The sequence below is a fragment of the Hypanus sabinus genome, chromosome 4, assembly GCF_030144855.1.
Source record: "Hypanus sabinus isolate sHypSab1 chromosome 4, sHypSab1.hap1, whole genome shotgun sequence".
Classification (NCBI taxonomy): domain Eukaryota; kingdom Metazoa; phylum Chordata; class Chondrichthyes; order Myliobatiformes; family Dasyatidae; genus Hypanus; species Hypanus sabinus.
In genome coordinates, this window is record NC_082709.1 from 169,811,836 (window position 1) to 169,831,187 (window position 19,352).

Here is a 19,352-nt window from a genome sequence, read left to right on the forward strand (position 1 = left end):
TGCATTTAGGGGTAAGTTCAATGGACCTGTGTGGGGGAAGTATTTTATATAGAGTGGTGGGTGCCTACGGTGGTTGGGGAGGCAAATCCAACAGGGGCGTTCAAGCAGCTCCTAGACAGGCACATGAATGTGCAAAAAGTGGAAGGATACTGTGTAGGCATAAAGGATTAGAATAGTTGGGCATTTGATTCCTAATTTTTTAATATGTCCAGTACAACACTCTGTTCTGTACAGTTCTATGTTCTAATGTGATGGAATTTGAATTTATACCATCAGATGAATAGCCCAGAATTCTGTTTCAAAGTTCAGTAAATTAGTCACATTATCATGATACTCCACTTAAACAGTTCTGTGGAATCTAGTGACAACATTCATTATTGACTACTCACCCTGGAGTCTTTGATTTACAATAGTTTATTTCACGTATAAGCAGCATAAGATATAGGAGCAGAATTAGGCCATTTGGCCCATCAAATCAGCTCCACTTATTTATTACTCTTTGCAAGCTCACTCTCCAGCCTTTTCCCCATGACCTTTCACACCCTTACTAATCAACAACCTAATAAGCTCAGCTTTAAATGTACCGAATGGCTTGGTATAAAGCTTATGTGACATTTCCTGTGTCAGGTTGATTTGACCTTTCTGACATTTAGTCAGTGTTTTGTACAGAATCAATGAGTTAGATCAAAGTTAATTATTTAATCCACAAGAAAACTTTATTCATCTATTTAATGAGATACAGTGCAGGAAAGGCCCTTCTGGCCCTTTGAGCTGCAGCAACACAGCAATTTGATCCAAATCTAATCATGAGACAATTTACAATAACAAATTAATGTTGAGACTTTATAAAGCCCTGTTGAGGCCTCACTTGAAGTATTGCGAGCAAGTTTGGGCCCATTATCTAAGAAAGGATATGCTGACATTGGAGAATGTTCAAAGAAAGTTCATGAAAATGATTCTGGGGTTGAAAAGCCAGAGTGTTTAATGGCTCTCGATCTGCACTCAGTGGAATTGAGAAGAATGAGTGGAGACCTAATTGAAACCTACCGAATGTTGAAAGGCTTTGGTAGACTGGATGTGGAGATGATATTTTCTATGGTGGGAGGGTCAAAGACCGGAGGACACAGTCTCAGAATAGAGGGTTGTCCTTTTAGAATGGAGATGAGGAGGAATTTCTTCAGCTAGAGAATTGTGAATCTGTTGAATTCATTGCCATATGTGGCTGTGGAGGCCAAGTCATTGGGTATATTTAAGGCAGAGGTTGACAGATTCTTGATTAATCAGGGCATGAACGGATATGGGGGTGTGGGGGAAGTAGGCAGGAGATTGGGGCTGAGAAGGAAAATGGATCAGTCAAGATGAAATGGCAGAGCAGACTCAAATAGTTTAATTCTGCTCCTATATCTTATGGGCTAATGGGCTAATCTACCAACCAGCTTTGGACTGTGGGAGGAAACCGGAGCACCCAGAAGAAACCCATGCAGTCATGGGGAGAACATACAAACTCCACACAGGCAGCAGTGGGAAATGAACCCGGGTCACTGGTACTGTAAAGCATTGTGCTAACCACTACACTACACTATCTCTCTAAAAACTGAGAGGAAAGAAGACTGCTGATGTAAAATTGTGGAATATAAATAAACCATTTCAAATGTCTGAGATTCACTCACTCGATATTCGGTTCTGGCCAGCTACCAGAAAGAGTTAGTCATGATAGAAAGGAGAAAAAATTGTTTAGGATGTCAGTTTGATTTTATTTATTGAATTGTCTGGGTAACTCGTTAAATTGCTTGTAATACAACTTATCAGGATTTGGTTCCAGTGGGTAATTTTGTTGTCAATGTAAAACATGTCTTAAAGACTACAGTCTTGTAGCAAAGCAACACCTCACGGCAGGCTTATATTTCTCCCATATCAGCACATCCTTCAACTTCCATTTCTATTTTCATTTAAATATAATTTCATTTAAATGCACTGTTTTTAATTTCAAATGTGTGGAAAGACACCATAAAGCCAAGAACTCTGTGCAGATTCCAATCTGTTTATTTTTAACGACATTTCCAGCTTTAAAATAAAGACTTGCAGTTTCCCAGTTTCAGCTTCTTGTCTAATTAATGCCTTTGTTTTTATTCGAGAGCTGCTAGACCACAGATTTATTGAAATCAATATTACAACTTCCCATTATAGGATATGAGCTTAGAATCACTCATTTGCAAAGCCAATATTTAAAACTCTGGGCGACCACATACAGCTTATAAATAGGGAGTGTGAGAATAATCAGAAGCTCCTGGTTTCAAGCAGCAGTTTAATAACAACTTTTAGAAGACAAATTACTTTCAAAAGACAGTTGGACAGGTATGTGGATCGGAGAGATTTAGAAGGTTAGGGGTCAAATGCTGGAACATGGGACTAGCTTGGATAGCTATCCTAGGTGGCATGGAACATTTGGGCCAGCTTACATGTTATATACAGTCAATGGCTATCTTATCGGTTACATCTGTACTGCTGTCCATTAATGCAAATATTCAATCAGCTAATCATTTGGCAGCAACTCAATGCAGATGTGACCTAGAGGTTCAGTTGTCATTCAGACCAAATATCAGAATCGGGATGAAAAATGATCTAAGTGACTTTGGCTGTGGAATGATAACAGATGGGGTGGTTTGAGTCTCTCAGAAACTGGCGATCTCCTGGGATTTCATACACAACAGTCTCTAGAGTTTCAGAGATCCAGTAGACAGCAGTTATGTGAGCAAAAATGCCTTGTTCTTGATTGAGGTCACCTTTGGTGATGCCAGGAACACGAGGCATGTGCGGCAAGGTATGCAAGCCATAACCGATTGCGTCCACACAGCACGTCAATGGCAGTAACACCTCCCTTCCTGATAGGTTGAATGCTTTCTATGCATGTTTGACCAATTGAACAATGTGACATCAAGGAAAGCCCCCTCTCCTCTTGAGGAACAAGCGTCCTGTTTGGCTACAGCCGAGGGAAGGCGGGCCCTGGCCGGGGTAGGCCCACGCAAAGTTGCAGGGCTGGACCATGTGCTCGGTCAATGCTGAGGGTCTGTGCAGTCCAGCTAACAGAAGTCTCAACAGACATCTTTAATACCTCTCTGAAACAGTGCACTGTCCCTGCAGGCTTCAGGGCAACGCCCATCATTCTGGTGCCCAAGCGAGCACAGTCACTAGGCTAGATAATTACTGCCTCGTGACACTAACTTCAACAATCATGAAGAGCTTTGAGCACCTGGTAGTGGATCATATAAAATCACACCTTCCAGCGACTTGGGACCGTTTCCAGTCTGCCTGCTGCTCAAACTGATCCACTGATGATGCCCTGGCCTCAGCCCTCCACTTTGTCCTGTCGCATCTAGAGAACAATACCTCATACTCCTGACGAAGGGTCTCGGCCCGAAACGTCGACAGCGCTTCTTCCTATAGATGCTGCCTGGCCTGCTGCGTTCCACCAGCGTTTTGTGTGTGTTGTTGTTTGAATTTCCAGCATCTGCAGATTTCCTCATGTTTCCTCATACACCAGGATGTTATTCATCGACTTCAGCTCAACATTTAACACCATCATCCATCAAAGGCTGGTGGGTAACTGTCCTCTTGGGGACTCAACACCCCTCTGTAACTGGATCTTGGGCTTCTTGATGGAAAGACCCCAGTCACTCCAAGTTGGCAGCAACATCTGAAGCTCCCTCACACTGAGCACTGGTGCCCCCCAGGGTTGTGTGCTCAGTCCACTGCTGTCTCACAACTCCACTGCCAGATCCAGCTCAAACCGCATCATCAAGTTCACTGATGATACTACAGTGGTTGTGCTCATCAGAAACAATGGTGAGTTGGCATCCCATAACCTCTTTTACCCGCTACCAAGAGGAAGGAGGCAAAGAAGCATCAGGACTAGGTCTGCCAGACTGGGTAACAGCTTCTTCCTCAGGCTGTGAGACTAATGAATACCCTGCCACCACTGACATCTCTTCACTGGGGCAGCATACCATTCACTGTTTACCTCTGCTGTGCTTTACTACATGAATTTTGAATTAAATTTTATTAACTTATTTACAGTATAATATTTTGGTTTATGTGCTGTGTGTGATATGTGTTGTGCAGGTCCACCAGGGTCCATGGGAAAGTTTTCTTTAATCGTTTATATGTACAGTCAGATGACAATAAACTTGAACTTCAGGTCAGTGGAGAATGACCAGACTGACTCAAGCTGACAGGAAGGTGACAGTAACTCAAATAATGATACATTAAAACAGTGGCATGCAGAAGAGCATCTCAGAACGAGCAACATGTTGAACCTTGAAGTGGATAGGCTACAGCAGCAGAAGGCCATATGACACCGGAGCAGAATTAGGCCGTCTGGCCCATCGAGTCTGCTCCGCCATTCAATCATGGCTGATCCTTTTTTTTTGCTCCTTCTCAACTCTAGTTCCTGGCCGTCTCCCCATAACCTTTGATAAGATCATGAGACCGTGAACATACACTCAGTGGCCATGTTAAATGGTACAGAACATACTGAATAAAATGACCACTGAGTATATTTCTGCCACATTTTTACATCCCGCCACTTCCATTTCCACTCACATTAAATGCAGTTTTTTTAAATTTTCAAACTTGTGTGGAAAGACGCCATAAAGCCAAAAACTCTGCGCAGATTCCAATATGTTTATTTCAATCACGTTTCCAGCATTAAAATAAAGACCTACTGTTTTCCACTTCCAGCTTCTTGTCTAATTAATGCCTTTGTTTTTACTCGAGAGCTGCTAGACCACAGATTTATTGAAATCAATATTATAACTTCCCATTATAGGATGTGAGCTTAGAATCACTCATTTGCAAAACCAATTTTTAAAACTCTGAGTGAACACATGCAGCTTGTAAACAAGAAGTCTGAGAATAATCAGAATGCTCTGGTTTCAAGCAACAGTTTGATAACAACTTTTAAAAGGCAGCTGGACGGGTGCAGGGATAGGAAAGGTTAAGAAGGTTGGGGGTTAAATGCTGAAAGTGGGACTGGCTCAGATGGATTACAGTATTTATTTACTTAGAGTTACTGAGTGAAATAGGTCCTTCAAATGACCTGCACCACCCAGCCATCCACCTATTAACCCTAGCCTAATCACAGGACAATTTACAATGACCAACTGACCTACTAAGCGGTATGTCTTTGGACTGTGAGAGGAAACCAGAGCACGCAAGGGAAATCCACGCAGTCTCGGGGAGAACATGTAAACTCTTTACAGACGATATCAGAATTGAATTCCGAACTCCCGCATGGCCCTGGATGTAACAGCATTGTGTTAAATACTCCACAATCACGGCATGATCCAGTTGGGCAAGTTATTAAATAACTCTGTGACTCTAAATGCACAGATTGGTTTACTAGCTAAATGTCTGACTGACAGGGAACTATTTGATCATGTCAACCACCACTGTCAAGTCTAATTCCCTTATTCTCTGATGACTAAAGGGAAAGATCTGCAGATGCTGTAAATCTGGAAAAAAAAACAAAATAGCAGAAATGTTCAGCCAATCATGCAATGTCTATGGACAGAGAGACAGTGCTAATGTTTCAGGCCAATGACCCTTCATCTCCATTTTTAATTTGCTTCCATTGCTGCTTTACCTCATCCCCCAATGACCATCCACTCAAACCCTGGCTAGTTTTATTCCCTCCAAGTGCTTATCTGAGAATACCATCTATGGACATCTGTCACACAGTAGTGATAAAATGTACAACTTCACTTGATTTTGTTTCTCCATTGAACATTGGACAAAGAGCCAACCATTGTTCAATACTTTGAAATGAAATGTAACACATGTATATTCTCAAAGTATTGAGTGTAAAACTTCAAAACAAATATACTAAACCAGAACATTTACTATTTTCATCACACAGTAGTAAACAAACACATTGGAAAGAAATTTTGAGAGTTATATGTGATGCTATAGGGTTCACTGTCCAAAGGAGGATTTAAGCCCAATCTGATATACCCTCACTATAGGGAGGTTCTGCTGTATCCACCTAGTCTTCAAAGACTAACTTGCCTCCCTGCCTGGTCCCTGTGGCGAAGTCTAGCTGCCAATTCCAACTATTTGAGTAGTTTGTCACATCTCTACCAAGGACCAACTATTTGAGTCCTCCCTCTCTATCAAGGAAGAGATACTTCCAGCTATTTTATTTTTAATGATAAACGTTTAAATTTAGACTAATAGTTCTGAACCCACATTTAAGATTCACAGAAGATGCCTGATTCATAAAAGATTTCTGAATTACTAAAGATTTACAGGCTGCAACGGATTTTCAAACACAGGTAAAATTCCTATAAGCTAAAAGAACATACCAACACATTGCAGATGAATGACTCACCCATCACAGAAATTGAAACTTGAAGAATGACTTCTAGTTCTTCCTTCTGTCACCCAATCATTCTGTCATTCTCCTAGTCATTCCTAACAATCCCTGATGCTTTCACACTTTTCTACTGGTTGACATTATTTGCATGTGATTTTTTTTTAAAGATCCATGTTCTGGGACAAAGTAATTCACACAGATGGTCTAAAAGCTTTAGGGGTCAGAAATCCCAGGACACCCAAAATTAATGCTATGAGAGCTGAGTCTCCGAGTACACAAATATTCTAACCGTTGATCAATCATACCTGTGACTATGTTTGAAGTACTAAGTTACAAAATAAATCTGGTTCCTTGATCTCTATCACAATGATACAAATAACTTAGCTGTAGTTGCCTGGTTTGATGTAGGTCAATTGACATAACCATAAAACATTAGAGTAGAATTAGGTCATTCAGCCCATTGAGTGTTCTGCCATTCCATCATGGCTGATTTATTATCCCTCTCAACTCTATTCTCCTGCCTTCCCCATAACCTATGATGCCCCTTCTAATAAAGAACCTGTCAAAATTTACTTTAAGTATACCTAATGACTTGTTCTCCACAGTTGTCTGTGGCAACGAATTCCACAGATTCACCACCCTCTGGCTAAAGAAATTCATCCTCATCTCTGTTTCAAAGTGATATCCCTCTATTCTGAGGCTGTGCCCTTCTGTCCTGGATACCCCACTATAGGAAACATCCTCTCCGCATCCACTCTATCTAGGCCTTTCAATATTTGATAGATTTCAGTAAGATTCCTTTTCTAAACTCCAGCAAGTACAGGCCTATAGCCATCAAATGCTCTTCATACTTTTAACTCTTTCATTTTTAGCATCATTCTCATTGACCTCCTCTGGCCCCTGTCTGTTGTGCCTTTGCAAGCGCATATCAATTTAAATAAAAGCACACATGCAGGAGATGGCTTTAACTGGTGTACTCACATCGCAGCGAGAGAGAGGGAGCAATATACATGCATAGACAACAGATCACATGTAGTGCCAAGGGAAATCATTGTTTTGGTTCGTACATTACACTTCCTCCCTCTTTAGATTAACGCAACATAGAAATGTGTATGTACAAAACATTCAACTTCCCTTTCATAGACCCATATTCCAAATAAACATGCTTTTACAATAATCGGCCATTACTAACTTCACTATACTAAAGATTTAGTCTTTTGGGTGGCGCATTGTTTCTTTCAGGATAGTGCCTTTGGACCTGTGGAGTGGCCTCAGGTTTGGCAGGTGTCTTGTCAATGATAAAGTTCGAGTAGCACATCTGGACCTGCGGAGTGGCATCAGGGTTCATAGGTGTCTTGTCTAAGACAATGTTCTTGGTCCCCAGTGTCATGTTTCTGTCAGTGATCTTCACTGACAAGTAAGTCCAGTAGCTGTAATGTGTTCGTCTTGTCAGATGCAGTCAACTCAGGTGTGTTCTTCGGTTGAACATCCAGTATCTGGTCCACATGATGTCTCCATGTCTGATCTCCAACATCCACTGTGTTCATCAGTGGTCCAGTTCTTTAGCTATCCTACCAGGTGTCCACTTGTCTTCTCAGTAATCATGTGCTAGGACTTCCTGTCCAATCTTGAAGCTCCTTGCTGATTTGCTTGGCAACTGGCTGAGCTGTTTATTCTGCACTTCCCTCCGTGGATCTGGTTTCAGGAGGTCTGTGATTCCTACTCATGATCAGCTTTGCAGGTGTTTGATTTGTCATCACATGAACAGAGTTTGGATACACAAAAAGGGAATTTTCCACCTTGTGCTGTAAAGAAATGTTCTCCTTGTCCATCGCTTTCATTGACTTCTTCAATATTTGGATAAACCTTCCAGCTAACCCATTTGTTGCTGGGTGGTCAGGAGCTGACTTGAAATGTTTGATGCCATTTTTCTTCATGAATAGTCTGAACTCCTCTGACATTATTGTGATCCATTGTCACTCACAATTTGTTCAGGTAAGCCATTTCTGGCAAAGTTATTCCTAAGAACAGAAACTTCCTTTGCTGAGTTGGTTGACTTCATTGGTATAACCTCCGGCCACTTTGAATGAGCACCCACAGCAATCAGAAACCTGGAGTCCATGAATGGCCCAGAAAAGTCATTATGTACTCTTTGCCGTGGTGATGAGGGCCACTCCCACAGGTGTAATGGTGCTTGTTGGGGTGCATTTTGAACTTTTTGGCATCTCAAACAGCTTTTGGCCACGTTTTCAAACTGTCTGTCTATTCCCAGCTACCACACGTGGCTCTCGGCAAGACTCTTCATCTTGACTCTACCCAGGTGTCCTTCATGCAGATTCTCTAACACTCTGGTGTGCAGTTTTGAGGGAACCACAACACGAGATCCACATATCAGTGTTCTTTGACATACTGACAGTTGGTCTTGTCTCACTGAGAACACTGGGAACACAAAGTTACCATGAGCTGGGCATCCTTGCATGGTGATTTCATAGACTTTTGACAATGCCGGGTTATTCTTTGTTTCTCTTTGTATTTCAGAATTTGCTACCAGCAACTGGTCCACCTCTACAGTGTGGAACACTTCTGCTGGGTCACAGCATGAAGATTTTTCTTCTTCAATTGCCAACAGTGTTGCTGTGTTGTTCACGACCCTTGAACTCTATGTCATTAGAGTGAGCTCCTAGGAATAGTGCCCAACTTTGTAACTGGGTGGCAGACATCACTAGGATTCTCTTCCTAGGATTGAAAATGGATGCAAGGGGCTGATAATCAGTCACTAGTGTGAACTTTTTGTCCGTAGAAGTAGTGATGGAACTTCTTTATTCCCCATACTAGATTAAGGTCCTCTCGGTTAATCCGCACGTAGTTAAGTTCTGCACTTGTCAGTGATGTTGAGGCAAACACGACCTGACGTTCAGATCCATCTTTCATAGTGTGTGACAAAATGGCTCAAATGTTATAAGGGGACACATTACACACTAATTTGATGGGCAGGATTGGGTCATAGTAGGTGAGCAGTTCATCAGATGATGTTATTAGCTTGGATGCTTTTTCACATCTTCCTGACCATTTCCGCTTTGCTCCTGTCTGTAACAGTGCGTTCAGTAAGTGCAGCACTGTAGCAATGTTTGGGAGAAACTAGTGGGTATAGCTTTCAACTGCATTTTCCAGTTTGGGTGCCTATAGCAGTGGTTCAATCTTCTCTTGTGACTTATGCGCATGCATAGACAACAGATCCATACATAGTGCTAAGGGGAGTCATTGCTTTAAAAGAAATAGGTCAACATGTTACACTGTCCAATGTCAGCATATCTTTTCAAAATATAAGTTGCCCAAAACTGCTTACAACACTCCAAGTGCGGCTTGATCAATACTTTATGAAGTTTTAGCATCACATCCTTACTTTTATATTCCAATCCTCTCAAAGGATCATTTTTAATGTCCTACCTCATAGTCTTATGTTTGGTTGATCCAGATGAAAATGTCTCATGGTCACTTGACTTTGTAAGTCATATTTCTTGAAAAGCCAGTCCCCATGCTGTCGGCCAGCAGCCTGTGCTCTGCAGACAATGCTATTTGTTTGCAAAGCTGCCCTTCTAACTCAGACTGATCATTGCTTACAATTTACAATAAGAACTGAAGATTGGTTCTTGTTTAGAACAAGAAGCTGAGTAAGGAATATTAGAAGTTTAATATTGTCACAAACAGTCCTGCCCCTTTGGAAAGGTCTTGCTGCTGTGCTAGAAAGCAGAGGTTAGCAATAAGCCTCTCGGGCCCTGGAAAATGAATATCCATCACACACTCGGAATTTGGAGTCAAACAGTGACCTGGGTTAATTGAGGTGGTTGTTGCTCGGTTCACTTTGAGCGTAAAATTTTAAAAAATGTATGCAACAGCCTGTAGCCTTGAATTTCCCTTGCCTGTGTATTTTCTTTTAAGTTACCAAATATTCAGTAGTGGTGTTTGATCCTACTTGCTGTCTATTGGTCAGTAAGGAATTATTCTGAGATGGTTTGGGAGGAGCACAAGAGAGGCATAGAGAACCGACTCAAGTAGGCAAATCCTGTGGGCTGTCTGATTAGGTAGTATTCACAACAATTCTACATTACATGATGTTGTAAAAGGAACAGCAGGAGTCAAATGTGATTTTCTCCAGAGTTGTTTGTAATGAGTTTGGTTTATTTTGAGGTATCTGTATCAAAGATAGTGTAGTGAACTACATATACCTATCTGGACACGGCATCCCCTGCTGACTGCTCCTGTGGCCCCTCCCACTGACTGTGGCTCCTCCCACAGACCCCGGTATAAAGGCGATTGGGGCCTGAGGCCTGCCCTCAGTCTCCAGGATGTAGTGTGGTGGTCAATTGCTGCTTGTTCTTTCTTCCAGCCAATAAAAGCCTTTATCTCGCCTCACGTCTCAGAGAGTTATTGATGGTGCATCAGATACATTTTTCCTTATGCGGTTCCCCTATTTTACACTTTATTCATTTGAAACTCCAAGGAGTGCAAGTGTTTATTTTAGCTTCCAAAGAAGGGTCCTGATAGGGTTTTGATTTTGTGCATCAACAATTTCTTCCCCCCCCCCCCCCCCAAGATGCTGCTTGGACAAAAGAGTTCCTCTAGCAGATTGTTTGTGCTCCAGCTTCTGCAGTCTTCTACGGCTCCAGGATATTTTCTCCATTCATTCATTGGGCCATTGGAACAAATGTTCTGAAACTGATGCAGGGAAGGAATTCATTGGTCTACAGGGGTAGATCTTTGTGGAAGCCATGTAAACACTATCCTCCTCTCTCAGCTGGCTTTTTAGGCTTAGAATGTTTTGTTCGGCAGTTGTGAGTCACACTGGCTGTGACTGATGGTACTTTTAAAGGAACCCCTCCTGCTCATCTATTCACATATCACAGATCTGCTCAGATTCCAGGGCAAAGTTGGTGCTCCTGTCCCACGATGGACCCCAATGCTGGAGCCCATCCTTGTTGGGATTTGCACCTCTGACCCTACACCATGAAGACCAGGCACAGGAGTAAGGGAGCAACACACACAAATTACTGGAGGAATTCTTAGGACTTGGCGAAGGGTATCAGCTTGAAACTTGACTGTTTACTCTTTTCCATAGATGCTGCCTGGCCTGCTGAGTTCCTCCAACATTGTGTGTGTGTGTTGCTTGGATTTCCAGCATCTGCAGATTTTCTCTTGTTTGTGCAGGAATAAGGGACATCACAACAGATCTTCAGAATGGGTTTTATTCCTTGCACAGAATAATGAGAAGTGACCTTGTAGAAGATTATAAGATCATGAGGGGTATTGATTAGGTAGGCAATCATAGTCTTTCCCACAGGGTTCGGGAGTCCAAAACTAGAGGGTACAGATACAAGATAAGTGGGGAAAGACTTAAACAGAGACCTGAGAGGTCTTTATACAAAGGATAGTGATTAGGTAGAAAGAACTATCAGAGTAAGTGACCAAGGTAGATAAAATATTAACATTTAAATTGTGTTTGGATAGGCACATGGAGGCAAGTGCCTTAGGTCAAATGTAAGCAACTGGGACTAGCAGGGAGGATGCTACATTCAGCATGAACCAGTTGGGCTGGAGGGCCTTTTTCCGTGTTGTATTACTGTATAACTCTATGGCATAATGTAGTCCATCACAGATAAAGCCTTCCCACCAATTGGTGCATCTATATGAAGTTCTATTGCAGCCTCCACCTTCAGGGACCCCCACCATCCAGGCCGTGCTCTCTTCTCTTTACTACCATCAGGAAGAAGGTACAGGAGCCTCAGGACTCACTCCACCAGGTTCAGGAACAGTTATTGTCTCTCAACCATCAGGCTCTTGAACCAGAAGGGATAACTTCACTCAACTTCACTTGCCCAAATTTGAAATGTTAACACAACCTATGAAGTCACTTTCAAGGACTCTTCATCTCCTGTTCTCAATACTTATAGCCTATTTTTAAAAAATTATTATTATTATTATCATCATCATCATCATCATCATCATCATCATCATTTCTTTCATTTTGTATCTGCACAGTTTGTTGTCTTTTTCACACTGGTTGAACAGCCAAGTTGGTGTGGTCTTTCATTAATTCTATTATGGTTATTATTCTATTATGGATTTGTTGAGTATGCCCACAAGAAAAGGAATCTCAGAGTTGCATATGCTGACATGTACATTGTTTGATAATAAATTTACTTGGAATTTTGACTCGATGAATGGAGATAAAGGGAAAAACCCGGATTTAAATTTTTAATAATTGTATTTTATGTCAATGCTCTTTATTACTTTTTAGATTATTAATGTTTTGTTTTCACAATATTTAAGAAGGTTTTGCTCTTTTCATTTTCAGCAATTTAAATAGTTCTTAAATGTCTCTGAGTGTTGGGCAGATGGGCAGACTGGGTGCTACCAGACTCCAAGAGCTGTCAATCTCTTTGGAATGTGGGGAAGGGAGAGGGGCAGCTGGGAAGGTGGAGGAGGGAAGTGTGATCTTCAGCAGTGTGTCTTCTCACCAATAAGGCCTTGCAGGGTTTGCACCACTTCCTTGCTTGACACTAAGAGGTCTATTCCTCTCAGATATCACCATCTGGAAGAAATGAGGACTGAATATGAAAGTCTGGGCAATGAGCTGTAGCCATTACAATTTGGCCCAATTTTGCTGAACTTTTAGTATTGTAAAGCTGCTAGTGGGCTTAAGCTTCTCCTTTGTCACCCCAACAGTAATTCCGCAACCAGAAAGACAGGTCTACCTCTACTCAGCCAACAGAAATGCTGGTTCTAAACTCTTCCTGGCAATGTTGTATGAACTATCAGTGAAATGAGAGTGCATCCTGAACCAGGATTACATCCATCTCACTGCACTTACTCCAGAGATACTTCAAATGAAAAAAAAAACACAAATGAAAGAAAATTTTAACAATCCATTTAAATGATACCCTGCAAATTCAAACAGAAAAAAAAACAATTGGTTTAAGACTAAACAAAACTCAGTTGTAATGAGGGACTAATAAAAAATTGGCATGACATGATTTTTAAATCAACTGGGTACTTTATTGAGCTTTGCTGCTCAGGTGTTTCAACAAAAGTAATATTGTTTCATAATGAGCTTGGCAGGGAAAGAATTAATCGTCTCTCAAATTGTTCTGTTTTCAGGATCTAGATTCCACATCACGCCTACTGGAGCCTTGTATATATTAGACGTGCAGAATGAGGATGGTTTGTACAATTACCGCTGTATCACACGGCACAAATACACCGGAGAGACACGGCAGAGTAACAGCGCCAGGCTGTTTGTGTCAGGTATGCCTCTCCCCCACAATCTCCCATGCTCTGACGATTAATAAGGCTCCTCGTGTTTCATATTGTATTGGGCAAACGGTGACAACTAAGGAGGATGTCAGAACTGAGAGAAGGGCTACGGTCAGAGGCCACTAGTAGACTGGTCACCTCAGCAACCAGGATGTACATGCCATGGAGTCATAGAAAATAGTACAGCATAGAAACAAGCCCATCTCATCCATATCAAAACCATTTAAACTGTCTACTCCCATCGGACTGCACCAGGACCACACCCCTACCATCCAGGTACCTCAGCAAACTTTATGTGAATATTGAAATTGAGTTTGCACGTACCACTTGTTCTGGCACCTTGTTCCACACTCTCACGACCATCTGATTGAAGAAGTTTCCCCTTGCGTTCCCCTTGAACTTTACATCTTTCAACCTTAAACCATGAGCTCTGATTGTCGTTTCATTCAACCTCAGTGGAAAAAGGCTGCTTGCGTTTACTCTTTTTCATAATTTTGCATACCTCTATCAAATCTCCCCTCAATCTTCTACATTATAAAGAATAAGGTCCTATGCTATTCGATCTTTCCTTACAACTCAGGTCCCTCAGACCCGGCAACATCCTTGTACATTTTCACTGTACTTTTTTCAACATTGTTTACATCTTTCCTGTAGGTATGTAATCAAGACTGCACATATTGTATGCATTATAATATCAGTGAGTTGTTCAAAAAGCAATCAGATTTAAATTCCAGTGTGTGCCCTTTACTGAGAGCATGCTCTGGGAATATGGAATAGGCTGGGAAACTTTCCTTGTGTTTCTTGTGCAGCTGAAGCTCAAGGAAAGCTTAATAACTAAACCAGCCTAACAAGTTCTAATTAAAATATATCAGTGATATTCAGTTTGTTGGAGCAGAGGCCAAATGCTCTCTGGCACCCCATGCTGGCCTGAAGAGTTTATGACAAGACCCAGCCCCCTCCAATGGCCAGCACCTGACAGCCCAGGGAGATCTGGATATCTGCTATGTTAGTCCGTAATTAACGGAGAATCCAAAATATTATTGGAGGGAACCCAGCAACTCTCCTCCAGGCCATAACCCTCCCAGTCCACAAAGTACTGTACTTCACCATGAACAAAAGAAGAGTCTAGCAGTGGCCGAACTGTGTTCTTGATGACTATCAGCAGAAGGAGGTGGAGAAGATTTGGAAACAGAGGCTAAGGGACTAGAAAATATGGGTTTGAGGCGGGAAACATGAAAGGCAGGGTGAAAACACAGAGTTTGTGATAAACATGACACCAGACTGATTCTTCATAGAACTTTTAAAAGAACTGATGTATTTAGGAGCCAATTTCTGAGATTCCACCCAGATAGGAAGGGTTAGGTGGATAGCCAACCCTGCTGGCTCAGACAAAACAAAGGAGCTGGTCGCCTTTGACAATTAGCCTGAAGCTGTGGCTGTTAGGAGTTGGACATTGAAATTAATCTGGCCTTGGACCATGTCTGCCTGTACCTCTTAACCAACTCAATGGCTGCAGGGACTCACACTTTGGACTCTTGCCCCCGGGAATAAAGGAAGACTGTAGCTGAAAGACTCCATTGGAGGAGCGTAAAAGATTACTACGTGTGAGCTGGGCTCAAATAAGATAGTCGCTCCACGTGGCTGGATTTCCTGAAACCGAATACCTTAGGAATCTTTCCAAATCCTGTACACACTCTTTCTTTGCCCTTTAGTTTGTGGATGGAACCCAAAGGATAGGCCAACAATCAGACAATGAGTTTACCAAATGCCTTCCAGAACTTGGGTATGAATTGCTGGCTGTGGTCCAAGATGATATCCCAGGGAAAGCAGTGTATCCAGCAGATATTTTGTAACGTAAGCTCGGCTGTCTTCACTGTGGGAAGTTTGAGGAGAAGTACAAAGAGGCATGCCTATGAGAATTGGTCCACCGTAACCATAATAACAGTATTCTCCTGGGATGGAGGAAGATCAGTGATAAAGTCCAATGAAATATGAGACCAGGGATGAGTGGGAATAAATAAAGATTGTAAGAGACCTTGTGGTAGTGATCTAGGTTCCTTATTTCAGGCACTCATACTACATACAAAATGTAGTCCGTGTTGCCCTTCGTTATGTCTGCCCACCAGAATGACCTCTTAATGAACACTAATGTACATGAAACTCTTGGGTTAGAGGCACGCTCCCATTTCAAAACCTTGGAGCAAATCACCTCTGCGGCAAAGATACAACCGGAAGGCTTCTTGTCTGGATTGACTTCATGTTGTTCTTGGGACTTTTGCACAATAGAATCAATCTCCCATCTCGTGGGAACAACCAGCCTTGAACTCTGGTACTCCTTCCTTGTCAGCTGTATCAAACTATCCAGAGAGCGCATATGGTTTCTGATTCTTGGGGCCAGGTCTGTAAGTTAGAATACAATTAAACCTGTAGAAAAATAATAGCCAACGTGCCTGCTGGGAGTTCAGCCTCTTTGCCTCTTGGATATAGTTTATTTGATCAGTCCAAACCACAATGGGATGTTTTATCCTCTCCAATCAATGTTTCCATTCTTCAAGCACCATGTTGACAGCAAGCAGCTCCCTGTTGCCAATGTCATAGTTCATCTCAGAAGGAGAGAGATGTTTGAAAAATAAAGCACATGGGTGTAACTTCTGGTCAGAGGTGGTTCATTGAGAGAGCAGGGCTCCTTCTCCAGTGCCTAAGGCATCAACCTCCACTACAAAAGGTAGGTCTGGATCAGGAGGATCAAGTACAGGTGCTGTGGTAAGTTTGTAGAAAGTGGCTTCTGCACCTGGAGTCCAGTGGAAAGACCCTGCGGACCCTTCAGTGAGTTTAGTCAGTGTAGCTGCGATAGAACTGAAGTTGCAAATGAAGCAATGATAGGAATTTCAAACCCTCGAAGCGTTGGTGCTATTTAACTGATGTAGGTGTGGCCATTTCTGTACTGTTTGGGTCTTCTCACGGTCCATCTGTAGATTGTAGTTGAAAGTGAAATGAAAAATCAAAGGGATGTGGAATTTGCTCTTCTCAAGTTTTACAAAAAGTTGATTCTCCAATAGAATTTGAAGAATACTCTGTACATGTTGGACATGTTCTGAAGTGATCGTGAAAAAAAAAGAATATTGTCCAAATAAAAAGCACAAAACGATTGAGCATTTCTCGGATTACGGTGCTAATAAACTGGATGTTCACTAAGGCAAATATCATCACCAGATACTCCTAGTGTCCAGTGGGAGTTCTGAGGGCCATCTTCCATTCATCTCCTCTCAAATACAGATAAGGTTGTAGGCATTCTGGTTGCAAAGTTTCAAGAAGACTGTTGCTCCCTGTAATAATTTGACTGTTGTTTCATAAGAGGGCGTGGATATTAGTTCAGAATAGTAAACTTATTCAGACCCTTGGGATTAATACCTGGTCTTTGTTCACCATCCTTCTTTGATATGAATAAAATTCCCTCACCAGCAGGTTAAGTGAACAGTTGAATAAACCCGGATGCCAAAGCCTCCTTACCATGGTCATCCATGGCTTGCCTCTCGGGAATGGATAAAGCATAATGCCTTTCCCGGGGAAGACAAGTACCTGGAAGCAAGTCGATAGCGCAGTCATAGTCTCTATGTGGAGGAAGCGTTGTGGCTCTCTTCTTGCTATATACCTCCAACAAGTTGGAATATCCTGGAGGCACTCCAGACCAACAGAGGAGTCAGAAGGCAACTTGGGACTTATGACTGATGACTCGGTATAATTCACAATGGGTATCTCAGAAACTCAGGCTGGCATGTCAGAAACATTGTCTGGTATCTCAGAAACTTTAGAAAGATAGTTATTCTGCCATAAGTTTGACCAAACCTGAATGGTACCAGAAGACCGATTAATAAACGGATTATGGAAAAGAAACCATGGGTAACCAAGGACTAGAGGAATATCTGGAGAATGAATAAGGTGGAATCAAATCATCTCCTCATACATACCAATCATTAATCTGAGAGGAAAGGAAAGATAAGAAATTTGTCCAGGTCCCAATTATTTCCCATGCAGGACCATAGCCATGAATGTCTAGTTGAGACATAATTTAGGAACTTGGATCCTCTTCAGTGATGGGCAAGTTGTTGAAGAAGATTGTAAGAGGCAGGATTCATGAGCATTTGGAGAGACGTAATCTGATTAGGGATAGTCAGCATGGCTTTGTCAAGGGCTGGTCGTGCCTTACAAGCCTGATTGAATTTGTTGAGGATGTAACAAAACAGATTGATGAAGGTAGAGCAGTGGATGCAGTGTATAAGGACACTGCTTTTGTAAGGCATTTGTTAAGGTTCCCTGTGCAAGGGTCATTCAGAAAGTAATGAAGCATGGGATCCAAGGAGACCTTGCTTTGTGGATCCAGAATTGGCTTGCCCACAGAAGGCAAAGGGTGGTGGTAGATGGTTTGTATTCTGCCCAGAGGTTGGTAACTAGGTGAACCAAGGAGTGAAGTAAACTCGAGAATCAAAGGTTGAAAGTAATGATGCGAATTGGAGTAGTGGTCACCAACCTTTTTAAGCCCAAGATCCCCTACCTCCACCTTATTGAAAGGCAAGATCGACCTATTAAATCATTTAGAGAAAAAACAGCTCAGATTGTACTTCCAACTTGAGGCCCTTTATTTGGGCTAATTGTATTTTAATTACATAAAATGCCTTTGTCAAACTTTCAAATTAATTCAACCAAGAAAACACTCCAACTAGTATATCAAACAGGCCGTAGCGGCATCAAGCTCATCCAATAATGCCTTGAATAAGCGGTGCTGAAGGGCCTTTGCTCGAATCAAGTATATCAGTTTGACCACCAGTGTCATTACGTGAGGAAAGTCCACGACCTTCCCAGCCAAGCGCTGCTGATGAATCACACAGTGATAATCCAGGAAGTTGGGAAAATCAGGGTCATTATGGCTATAAAAACCAACTCGCACACTGCTCCTTGCTGGGGCCCCATCTTTTGTTCTCTCCTTTAAGTGCAAAAGAGTGAGGAAGTCCTCCTTTTTTATAAAATCCTGGAAAGCCATTCTGATAAAAAAAACACAAGCTGAGCTGTTTGCATTACATCCAGGGATTCATCAAACTGTTGTGAAAAAATATTCACAGAGTGACAAGTCCTTTAACACTGTCGATCCACATCCTCTGAGCAGCACGTTTGCTTGGCCTTCAACCCCGATTTTAGCTCCTCACCTTTCCTGGTATTGGTAAACTTACTTAGACACTAATATAAGTTTCAAGGGTATGCAAGCTAATGACACCACTGTTTTTGTTTCCCATTTCTTGTACATTTGGGGAATGTTGGAATTTAAAGGGGGAGAAGGGTTGTAATGTGAGTATCATAAAGATAAGTTAATACCAATTAGAATCGTGGTAATATAGCAATACTCCCACTACGGAAAACTGTTTGTAAGAGAGATTGTTTCCAGGGTTGTGGGGTTTTTCTTCCGGTCTTTTCAGCCCGGTGCACATTAGTGAAAACTTCTGCATACGAATATCATTCTACCGTCCCAGGTAAAGTTGTTCCTTTTGGGCATGAAGTTTTCAAGTGGTCCTGTTTCAAAGTAGAAGTTACTACATATTTGCATCAAAATGTTTATCAGGCATAATGTATTTGTGTATTTATTTCTCATTTTTTTCGGGATCTACTGGGAAAACCTGAA

At 41.9% G+C, this 19,352-nt stretch overlaps 1 protein-coding gene across 1 annotated transcript in view; it reads left to right on the forward strand.

Moving 5' to 3' along the window:
- LOC132393479 (cell adhesion molecule DSCAM-like) overlaps positions 1-19,352 on the forward strand; it is a 702,534-nt gene that overhangs the window by 367,568 nt on the left and 315,614 nt on the right. The window contains exon 4 of the mRNA XM_059968761.1: positions 13,526-13,672. Within this exon, the coding sequence (XP_059824744.1) occupies positions 13,526-13,672 (147 nt within the window). The remainder of the gene's footprint in view (positions 1-13,525; positions 13,673-19,352) is intronic.